The sequence below is a fragment of the Rhinoraja longicauda genome, chromosome 21 (genome assembly GCF_053455715.1).
Source record: "Rhinoraja longicauda isolate Sanriku21f chromosome 21, sRhiLon1.1, whole genome shotgun sequence".
NCBI classification, from domain to species: Eukaryota; Metazoa; Chordata; class Chondrichthyes; order Rajiformes; family Arhynchobatidae; genus Rhinoraja; species Rhinoraja longicauda.
Window position 1 is genome coordinate 33,381,550 of NC_135973.1, and position 12,176 is coordinate 33,393,725.

The following is a 12,176-nucleotide window of genomic DNA, read 5'->3' on the forward strand; positions in this document are numbered from 1 at the left end:
AATGATCAGCCATGATCACATTGAATGGCAGTGCTGGCTCGAAGGGCCGAATGGCCTCCTCCTGCACCTATTGTCTATTACTGCCTGTCAACTTACTCTTTTAAAGCAGGTGATAACAACCTAGTTCCATATAAATGAAAGATTAAAGGTGTATGCAAACATTTCAGCCAGTTGGTCCTCGCAGGTTTTAAGAACAGGCCAGTACCCATCAGGGCTGGATGCCTCGTGGGGGTTCACCCTCTTGAAGGATCTTTTGACGCGGCCTTGGTGACAAAGATTACCATGTCACAAAGTCATACAGCATGTGAACAAGCCCTTCGGCCCACTTGCCCATGCCGACCAAGATGCCCCATCTACGTTAGTCCCACCTGCCTATGTTTGGCCCATATCTCTAAACCTTTCCTATCCACGTACCTGTCAAAATGTTTATTAAATGTTGTTATAGTACCTGCCGCAACTACCTTCTCTGTGAATTTGTGGAATTCTTTGCCACAGAAGGCTGTGGAGGCCAAGTCAGTGGATATTTTTAAGTCAGAGATAGATAGATTCTTGATTAGTACAGGTGTCAGAGGTTATGGGGTTAGGAGGGAGAGATAGATCAGCTATGATTGAATGGCAGAGTGGATGATGGGCAAATGGCCTAATTCTACTCCTATCCCTTATGACTTAGTTTGTTCCAGATTCCCACCACCCTCTGTGTGAAAAAAAATGTTTCTCAGTTTCCTAGTAAATCTTTCCCCTTATTCCCTTACTCTGGGTAAAAGACTGTTCATTCACCCCATCTATTCCGCTCATGATCTTATACGCCTTTATAAGATCACCCCTTAGCCTCCTGTATTCCAAGGAATAAAGTCCTAGCCTGCCTACCCTCTCCCTGTAGCTCAGACCCTCAAGTCTTGCCAACATCTTGTAAATCTTCTCTGCAGTCCTTCCAGCATAACAACATCCTTCCTGTAGCAGAGTGATCAATACTGAACAGAATGTTCTAAGTGTGGCATCATCAATGTCTTGTATACTCTTTTTACTTCTATACTCGATACCTGACTGATGAAGGCCAATGTACTGAAAGCCTTCTTGACAAACCTGTACATCTGTTACATCATTTTCATGGAACTATGTACCTACACTCTTAGACTCCTCTGCTCCATAATGCTCTCCAGGGCCCTGCCATTCTCTGTGAAAGTCTAGTCCTGGGTTGATTTCCCAAAATCGCACATCTCGCACTTCTCAACATTAAACTCCATCAGCCATTCCTCTTATCACTTGTCCAGCTGATAAAGATCCTGCTATAATATTGGATAACAATCTTCAGTATCTATAATACCACCCACTTTAATGTCATCTGCAACCTTACTAATCATGCCTTGCACATTCTCATCCAAATCGTTGGTAGAAATCACAAGCAGCAATGAGCCCAGCACCCATCTCTGAGGCACCCACTAGACACAGGCCTCCAGTCCACATAACAATTTCCACCATCCTTCCTTCCATGAAGCCAATTCTCTACCCAGCCAGCAAGCTCTCCCTGGATCTCATGCGATCCAAGTTTCCAGAGCAGCATACCATGCACAACCTTACCAAATGCCTTGCTCAAGTCCACGTAGACAATGAAAACAAGCTTTGCCCATGTGAATCTTTTTGGTTATGTCATCGGGGGCTATGGTGGCCTGAGAATGTACGTCAATATTCTTCCTACCAAAGCAAGTGTATCCTGCTCCAGCTGCTGAAATTCTGTTTCATCCTCCAGTTTAGAACAATATTGTCTCTTTGCCTTTCTGATGGCCTTATTGACGTTGTACCTGAACTTCCTGTGTGAGCCTGCATCGCTAGACTTTAATGCCCGAGATCTGGTCCTCATTAGATTAGTGTCTTCCAGCACTCTGTGTGTCGCAGAGACTTCCACCATTTATAATTGCAAAACTGCTGAAGGAATAAAACAGAACAAAAGCCTGATAGGATAATATGTGCCCTTGAATGGTCCCTGAAAAAACAAATCAAATCAAATATTTTTATGAGTGCTTCTTTATTTGGGAATAGATTTTTTTTTGTTATGGTCTTCCTCAAATTTTAAGTGAATAATACCAACGAATAGCTAAGCCCACTGGACAAATTTAACGAGAGACTTGCTGAATTATTTTTTGGAGCTGGCTTCCCTTTTGGAGTCGACCCAAAATCCAACCAAAAACAGGATAATGGTGAGTTAGACAAGGGCTCTGTGGAATAATCCCTGGCCATATCATTAACCAGTGGAAGCTATTTTCCCATGTGGTCAATCTTCTCTAGGAAGCCCATGCAGAACGGAGCCATACGGCCTTGAAACTGCAGTGAGAGCAGGCCTCATCCGTCGGGCCTGTAATGAACCGAGGTTCTTTCACCTGCATACTCTAGAGGGAGAAGGCCGAGTACCAAAGATACCGGGGGAACAAGATGGACCACTCCTTGAAGTCGCTTATACTGAACTGTAGTACGCAAAGGAGCGTAACGTCTGCCATTTTAGTAGGCAGAACCCGCCGTTCGTTATGCCTCTCGCAGTGTAATCAGTGTTTTGGGGGAACAGTATATGTGATGATACCGTTAAAATGCAGAATATATCTCATCTATCAATTCACAGATTTTAGTTATTTTTCCTTTTAAATGTTTCTGCAAGTTTCTGCCTACTAAAATGGCGTCATGACATACTTCAGTTTTTAGGGTCGAGTGGTCAATCTTGCTCCTCTAGTATCTTTGCCATGTACTAACCAGCTCTCCTGTAGGTCAACAACGCATTTGCTTTTGTTTGTCCTGAATGGAAAGCCAAGTCTTTTCAAAGAAATCTACATATAGTTATCTCACACCTTTTGTCTTTTTATCTCTGGCTTCTGCCCAACCACCTGTCTCTCAAATCAACCCCCCTCACCTGTATCCACCCATCACTCACCAGGCTTTGTCCTGTCCTGCCTCTTTTCCAACTTTTAACCCCTACCAGCAGAATCAGTCTGAAGAAGAGTCCTGATCGAAAATGTCACCTATCCATGTTCACAAGTGATGCTGGCTGACGCATTGAATTACTCCAGCACATTGTATCTTTTTTTGTAATTCACACTTCAATGTTCAGTTTGGTGGCTGTAATAGGCAGGACCTACCAAGAATCATGAACTAACAAAACAGTCTTTCCTTCTAAACACAAAAAGTTGGAGTAACTCAGCGGGACAGGCAGTCTGGAGAGAAGGAATGGGTGACGTTTCGGGTCGAGACCCTTCTTCAGACTGAAAGTTACGGGAAAGGGAAATGAGAGATATAGACGATGTTGAGAGATATAGAATAATGAATGAAAGATATGCAAAACATTAACGATGATAAAGAAAACAGGTCATTGTTAGCTGTTAGCTGCTTCTCGTTCTCACCCAACAAACAGCTAACAATGGCCTATTTCCTTTATCATGGTTACTTTTTTGAATATCCTTCATTCATTGTTCTATATCTCTCTATATCATCGTCTGTATCTCGTTTCCCTTTCCCGTGATTTTCAGTCTGAAGAAGGGTCTCGACCTGAAATGTCACCCATTCTTTCCCTCCAGAGATGCTGCCTGTCCTGCTGAGTTACTCCATCTTTTTGTGTCTATCTTATCATATCATATCATATATCTACAGCCGGAAACAGGCCTTTTCGGCCCTCCAAGTCCGTGCCGCCCAGTGATCCCCGTACATCAACACTATCCTACACCCACTAGGGACAATTTTTACATTTACCCAGCCAATTAACCTATTAACCAATTAACCTACATACCTATACGTCTTAAACCAGCATCTGCAGTTCCTGCCTACACAGTCTTTTCTTCTAGATATTGTAGTTGGGGGGGGGGGGGGGGGGGGTGATATGGTCAAATCTGCACACTTGCCCAGCTTGAATATCGAAGTACACTGATTACCAAACCTTTAGAAGATGTGATAGTGCAGGGAAATTCACCAGCAGGTTCCCTGGAATGGAACATTTCAGCCATGAGGAAAATAGAGAGGCTAGGCCTGTTTTCCCTGGAGTGGGGGTGGGTCATAGAAACATAGAAAATAGGTGCAGGAGTAGGCCATTCGGCCCTTCGAGCCAGCACCGCAATTCAATATGATCATGGCTGATCATCCAAAATCAGTACTCTGTTCCTGCTTTTTCCCCATATCCCTTGATTCCGTTAGCCCTAAGAGCTAAATCTAACTCTCTCTTGAAAACATCCAGTGAATTGGCCTCCACTGCCTTCTGCGGCAGAGAATTCCACAGATTCCCAACTCTCTGGGTGAAAAAGTCCTTCCTCATCTCAGCCCTAAACGGCCTAATTCTTAAACTGTGACCCCTGATTCTGGACTCCCCCAACATCGGGAACATTTTTCCTGCATCTAGCCTGTCCTATCCCTTAATAATTTTACATGTTTCTATAAGATTCCCTCTCATCCTTTTAAATTCCAGCGAATATAAGCCCAGTCGATCCATTCTTTCATCATATGTCAGTCCCGCCATCCCGGGAATTAAGCTGGTGAACCTATGCTGCACTCCCTCAATAGCAAGAATGTCCTTCCTCAAATTAGGAGACCAAAACTGCACACAATACTCCAGGTGCGGTCTCACCAGGGCCCTGAACAACTGCAGTAGGACCTCCTTGCTCCTATACTCAAATCAGAGGGGCCATGATTAGTGTCCATAGAATAATGAGGGGAATGGATGGGGTATACTACAGAAACATTTCCACATGGCAGAGGACATAGATTTAGAGTATTTGTGAAGAGATGTCGAGTGGATCTAGAGGGGGACCTTTCTCACAGAGAGTGGAGAGTACGTAGAATGCACTACCTGAAGAAGTGGTGTAAGCAAAGTCACTGACAGCATTTACAAGGTGTCCACATGAACACTTGAATTGTCTAGGCATAGATTATGAGCCAAGTGCAGAAATATGGGCAAATCTTGGGTAAATGGAACAAATGTAGATGGGGCATCTTTGCCAGCACGGTCAAGTTGGGCCAGTGCTGTATGACTCCATGATTCAATGCTGGAAGATGGGATGGGTGCAGATTGGTCAGTATCTACACTGTGGGCCAAATGGCCTGTTGCCATGCTCTGTGACTCTAGGTCTTCTCAGTGGATGGTAAATCTTTGCAATTATCTACAGAGTGCAGTGGAGCTGAGATCAATGTTCAATTTAAAGAATAAGCAAATAAAAAATGAAAGAGAATTGAGTGCTACGTAGAACCAGCACAGAAGAGGCTTGGGCCGTAATCAAGATAAATAGCCATGCAGGCGTGAAGATTTGGCTTACTCCTACTCCTATTGTCTTGTAAATATCGTATCCAGGTGTATTGTCCTGCTCCTCAAAAGATAACTTGATTTACTTCAGTTTCTTCTGAGGGATTATTATCTAACATTGAAGTGTGGACAACTGTGAAAGAGAGGTTTGAACCTTTGCTAACTGGATTGCAGGTACATGAGCAGCATGGTCGATTTGTTAATGCAGTGCCTCCTTTGTTCTGGCCATCACACAGTGAGGATGGTATTCAGAACATGAAAAAACATTACTGGAAAATAAAGATAAGCTTTCTCAGTTCAGCAGGTTAACTTTACTAATTGCAACAACTAAATATTAATTCTGGAAACATACAAAACTACTCAAACGTCAGATAAAAGAGCTCCAGTTCATTGCAGTCCTTATTATAGTAGAGATGTAACTTACACACCTGTCTGGTCTGTTTCTTTTGCTGTAGATTTTGCCACATTCTTTGAGGTTTTGAGTTTTGCCTGAGGACACCTGTAAACCCTCGCGCGAGCATTCACAAACATGATATTGCTGGCATCCAGGAATAACCACCCTGTAAGCACATCATAATAGATATTGAAGAGCACTAAAACAGGAGATTCTGTCAATCCTAAATAGAAGCAGAGACCGCTGGAGATGCTCAAAAGGCTGTGAGGCATTTGTGTAGGAAGGTACAGAGTTGACATTTCAAGTCAATAATTTTCCCCAGAATAGGTCGGAATGCAAAGTCATCAATTTGAAATGATTTTCTTGCCACGGATGCTGTATCTTACCAGCATTTTCAGTTTTTGTTTTTCATATTCTGCCGAAGGCTGTCAGCCAGTACAGCCCCCAACTTGCACACTGCCAGCTCCAACAGCTACAACTGGGGATTTCTGCAACAGCAGCTAAGGTGCCATCTGGCCGTGCATTAGATATGTTGCTGGTAGCAATATCGAGAGAAGCAGGAAGCATGGCAGCAAAACATTCAAATAATACCTTAATTACAGCAACCTGTCATCCCAGGGTATTTTCCCTATTAGCTTCAGCAGTGCTAATGCTGATTCAGCTGTTTTTCTTAAGGTCATGTTTTACTACTGCCAAGTTTGATCGCTTTTTCACAATGCTCAATGTTTTGGTTAAATACATTTTAAAATGTTCATGTCAGCAAAACTCTCCCAAAGCATTTGACGTGACTGAAATATAACTTAACAAGAAGTGAGATGATCAGTCTGGCAGCACAATGCTAATATCAGTTATTATCACCTCAAATTCTCAGAACAACTAAGACAGCTGGGAGAAACAACAGCTATTTTGCAGATATCTCCCCTCTCAACCCGCTAAGAACTGATTAGTCCAAAATACATCTTGAACCAGCTGGTAGACACAAAATACTGGAGTAACTCAGTGGGTTAGGCAGCATCCCAGGAGAGAAGGAATGGGTGACGTTTCGGGTCGAGACCCTTCTTAGTTTTTTCAATGATAAAACTCGATAATTTCTGCAGGCAAAAGTTTTTTTTTAAAGCATGAAAGCTACACCATCCTCCCCTCTGTTATCAGGCTCTTCCAGAAGCCATTCAATTCACCTCTCTCCCATCGAGGACATTGGACTTTGTCTTTGGAACTGTTGTGCTACAATACGGAGAACTATATTCCGCACTTTATATCTTTTCCTTTGCTCTACCTACTGTACTTCAGCTCAGCTTGATTGTATCTATGTACAGTATCTGATTTGACAGAACATGCAAAACAAAGCTTTTTACTGTGTCTCAGTACACGTGACCACAACAAACCTAAACATTTCTAGATTTTGTCTAAATATATTGTCAAACTGCCAAAGTGGGAGTGTGATGAAGGGTCCAAGACCTGAAATGTTAAGACATTTAAGAAACAGTTAGACAGGTACATGGAGAGGACAGGTTTGGAGGGATATGGACCAAATGCAGGCAGGTGGGACTAGTGTAGCTGGGACATTGTTGGCCGGTGTGGGCAAGTTGGGCCAAAGGGCCTGTTTCCACACTGTATCACTCTATGACTCAATAATCGTTGGATGGTCAAGATATATTTCCTCAATAATGAACCCAGCAGTAGAATTTTCAAAACTAATTTCACAATTACCTGAATTCTGGCCAAAGGCTTTCTCAGTGGCTCGAAGAGATTCTAATAGATTGAGAAAGGTAACACAGTCGTATTGGGTTAAATACTGCAATAGGGTACGGAGAATCTTCAAATCCTGTACCAAGGACTTGGTTTTTGCACCGAGCTGGTGCCAGACTGGATCCAAATAGTAACGCACTGCCTGTGAAATAGGAGAAAGGATGTTGTTAAAAAAGCAGAAGTATTTGTTACCCTTATTTTACCTCAGCAAACTATATGTGTATTTTACAATACTGGCACACAATAATGTGACATAGGGGGTCAAATTTCAAATTCCTTCAAAAAAGTTGACAAGCACTTTATTGAGTTCATGACTAAAATAGTATCAACAAAAAATATAAGAAAAGATCGCTTATTGAGGGCGTTTCCGAAAATGCCATCGGAGTACACAAATACATTTTGTGTAACGGTTGTCGTCTGATGTCCAGTGGCCTGGTTGGCACAGCAAGTGCACGTATTTCTTATTCCTTTCTATGTTTATGAATACCACACGGAACAATAACATTGCAAACACCGTTTCCACTTCATTCACCTGATCATGTTGGGGGACCAATGTTGGGGGAGTCCAGAACAAGGGGTCACAGTTTAAGAATAAGGGGTAGGCAATTTTGAACGGAGATGAGGAAAAACTTTTTCAGTCAGAGAGTTGTGAATCTGTGGAATTCTCTGCCTCAGAAGGCAGTGGAGGCCAGTTCTCTGAATGCATTCAAGAGAGAGCTGGATAGAGCTCTTAAGGATAGTGGAGTCAGGGGGTATGGGGAGAAGGCAGGAACAGGGTACTGATTGAGAATGATCAGCCATGATCACATTAAATGGCGGTGCTGGCTCGAAGGGCCGAATGGCCTACTCCTGCACCTATTGTCTATTATCATGTAGTAGAATACTGCATCCATCTGAGTGGACACCGTGACGCGTGTTACATAAGAAAAACATACGTTATAATACATTGTATCTTTGGCTTCATTTGTAAATAAAGACAAATTTCATTGACACAACTTTGGTCCTCATGTTGATAAACAGCAAAGGTGATGGAAAGACTGGAGGAAAGACTAAGTGCTGAGCGCTCTCGTATACCTGCATTAAGGGGGAAATTAAACACACCTGAGCAATTACAAAGGCCTGTGAAGCCATGTGACCCAAACATCATGGTGCCCTGAAATTTATAAACATGGATAGGTGACGTTTCAGAGTGCTGGAGTAACTTAATGGGTCTGGCAGCATCTCTAGCAAACATGGATAGGTGATGTTTCACAGAGTGCTGGAGTAACTCAGCGGCTCAGGCAGCATCTATGGAGAACATGGATGTTTCACAGAGTGCTGGAGTGGCTCGGCAGGTCGGGCAGCGTCTCTGGAGAGCGTGGGTAGGTGATGTTTCACAGAGTGCTGGACTGGCTCGGCAGGTCGGGCAGCATCTCTGCAGAGCGTGGGTAGGTGTGTGGCTCTGTTCAGAGTTGAGACCCTTCTTCAGTCTGAAGAAAAGTCTAAAATAAATTACCAAGTCGTATTTGATACATACATATAATAAAAACACCTTGTTCTTCAGACTGTTGTTGTGACCTACTTGAAGGCATTTCATGTTCAGGGACGGCAGGAGAAATTTATATTCACACAGTATTCACAGTATTCACACAGACACTGTAACAGCTTTGTAGCTGACATGGGTCTGATGTTTTTTGTCTCTGTCACGGTCGTTGTAAAGCTTCCGGAAGTTGACACGAAGGAATGAAGTTATCGACTTGGTCCGTACAAAAGGTAAACAAGAGACAGTGTGTTGCCAAACTAAAGATTGGCTCAGTTTCTCAGACCAATTTATGCCCCCCAAATTTTTTTATTGACTTTAAAAAGTCAAGAAAATATATCATAAATGGTCGTTGTGTTTTTGACACCACGATGTTTTTGACATATTAAATTTGAATATAAGAAAACAAAATTAACTCACCCCACAATCACTACTACCATAGGATACCTCATTGGGGTTTGTGAAAAGCGGTAGAGGTTTGGAGCCTCCGTGGTTTAACTTAAGGAGGTACCGACCCTGATAACGGTCGTTGTGACAATGCACACCAAGCACAACGGCCGTTACCGGATCTTCGCCAGGCGGAACACCTGACATGTTACTCTATTTTTCTCCTGGTATTAATGAAGATATTTCCCTAGATCATTATCAAAACGTATATGTATGAGGGGCCATATGAAGTTTATTTATGAATTAAATATTCATGACTAAATGTGGCAGAGTTTTTATGTCACATTTTTGGTGTCCAAAATGGTGGTAAAACGATGAAAATTTGTCTGTCATGAAAAAAGTTTTTGACTTTCGGTCTTGAAGTTATCTAATTTATATCTGTTATTTACAAGGTTTCACATGTTAGGCAGAATTTTGTTAAGAACAGTGCAAGCAATTGGATATGGATCCAAAATTAATTATATTAGGATTATCAGAACATACTACAAACTTTACAACAAGTCAGGTACATTTTCTTGATTACAGTTTAATAACTGCGAAAAAATTAATACTTAAATTTTGGAAAAAAACAATAACCCCCACAATTAAAATGTGGACTACGGAAATGACAGAGACCCTGCATTTGGAAAAAATAAGATTTGCCTTAATTGACAAACCTGATTTATTTTCTAAAATATGGTCTCCATTTATTGAATTTTTAGAAAAGTAAATGGGTTTGACACAGGACTAAAATTAAAATTTAAAATTAAAGGTTGAAACTTGAGTTTAGGGTTGGATGTACAACTGTGGTTATTGTCTCCTGGATCTACCCCCTTTAATTTTTATAGTTATACCTTTTTTAATTTAAAAAAAAATAATTCTCTCTTCCCAATAGTTTTTTTTTCTTTCCTCTTTATTTTTTATTTTTCTCTTTAAAAATTTTAAAATTGAAGCTATGTAAGAACTTTGTAACAAATTTGTCTTTTATTTCTATCTGTACATATGCTTTTCAAAAATAAAAAAATAAAAAATAAAAAGAACAGTGCATTGGTGTAAAAACCTGAATAATAATCTTGTTCCTCAAAATCTCTCCTGTATTGTAAAAATACATATATACTCAAACTCTCATCTTGTTGGTTTGTTTGTTTGTTCCCCAACTACAGCCAAAAAGGTACACAACAGCGCAACAATTTTAGGCCCACCTTACTCACCACCATCCTGTGATGCTATGGATGAAGTTTCATTCAAATTGGTGTTATATTTTTAAAGTTATTTACATTTTAAAGTTTTAAAAACCACGCATGCGTAGTTGGGGCCGCATTGATCTGGTACTTATGTAACATGGCCACCGCATCCACGTGTGCGCAGAAAAACGCGTCGGCGCCCGAACAGTTGGGGCCCATTGATCTCAGGCACGAGCAGGGCTTGGCCACCTGCCTCTTGGGGGCGGATTTGCCGGCTCCTGGTGCCGGGGGAAGCAGCCGGAGCCTGGGCCTGGACGTGACCGGGTAATTGTGAGCCTGAGGTGGGCCAAGAGGAAAGGCGGCAGCAGCAACAGCAGCGGTGAGGCCGGGTGTTGGTGGCACTGGGCCTGCCCTCGGCTCCCCCGTCCCCCCGCCGGCTCAGCGTCTTCCCCACGCCGCCCAGAGTCCCTCGGCTTTGGCATAGCAACAGTGGGAGAGCTGCCACCACCGCTGCCGTCTACCCACCACACTGAACATCCCCGCACCGGGACAGGACAGGACTCTTCCTTCCCCCCCCCCCCCCCCCCCACGCTCCACCAATGGCGGTCTCCCGGGCCGGGAGGTGCTTTGCTACTCAACCTCTGTTGGGGAGGGGGGACGGAGGGGGGAAGAGGAGAGGGATGAGGGGGTGGGGGGATGTGGAGCGGGGGAGGGAAGGACGGGCTGGGGGAGGGAGGGCGAGGGGAGGGAGGGTGGGAAGGGGAGAGGGAGGGAGGGAGGTGGGGGAGGGGAGATGGGGAGAGGGAACCGGAGAGGGGAGGGGGGAGGGAGGGAGAGGGGGGAGGGAGTAGGGGGAGGAGGGAGTGGGAGTAGGGGGAGGAGGGAGTGGGGGGGAGTGGGAGGGGGGGGGGGGGGTGCGGCACCAATGCAGGAGAGGTTTGGGCTCAACGGGTCCACTTGGTCTAGTAGAAACTAAAAATGGCCAGATAATAATGATCATAACTCCCTTAGCCTTTCTAAATTTAATTTGTTGTGTGCTCAGTCATCCATTTTGCTCTCCATGCAATTTTCTTTTGCATAGATCTTTATGACTATAATCTAGCCTTTGAGAATATTCTCCTGGTTTGTTCATGGACAGTGTGATAGGTTCAGCCTACTAAATGGTACTGGCATTTTTGTTTACTTTTGGGTATTATAGATCTCATGGACAAAACTAAATGGCTTATTTCAGATATCACTGTTCTTCTATTTAAAAGATAATTCACAATGGACCTGCACTGCAATAGGTTATTTTCCCAAAAGAAAATCTCCCTTCAGACAACTTGAGTGTAGTTTGATGAATGTTCTTTCTTTGCCACACAGGTGTTTCATATTCATGTATTCATGTACTTCAGTCTTTCCAACCATATAGCGACACATTACTTTAAAGTTTGAGACAACTTTGATTGTCACATTACAGAACATAGTTGTGCCTCTCAGGAGAGCTCTTTGATGTAGCATAATCTAAAATGTTAGATGGATCACAGACAGGATTTCTGAATATTTTACCAAGGAAAGAATGTAGCATGATTCATAATAAATCGTTACTTCTAATCCAAGTTAAATTTTAATCTAAGAGAATTAAATGATTTGAATAAG

General features: G+C 42.8%; 1 protein-coding gene across 1 annotated transcript in view; it reads right to left on the reverse strand.

Annotated features, from left to right (window-relative positions):
- ercc4 (excision repair cross-complementation group 4) overlaps window positions 1-12,176 on the reverse strand; it is a 44,041-nt gene that overhangs the window by 17,114 nt on the left and 14,751 nt on the right. The window contains exons 5-6 of the mRNA XM_078418300.1: window positions 7,371-7,551; window positions 5,695-5,826 (exon numbers count right to left, since the gene is read on the reverse strand). Of these exons, the coding sequence (XP_078274426.1) occupies window positions 5,695-5,826; window positions 7,371-7,551 (313 nt within the window). The remainder of the gene's footprint in view (window positions 1-5,694; window positions 5,827-7,370; window positions 7,552-12,176) is intronic.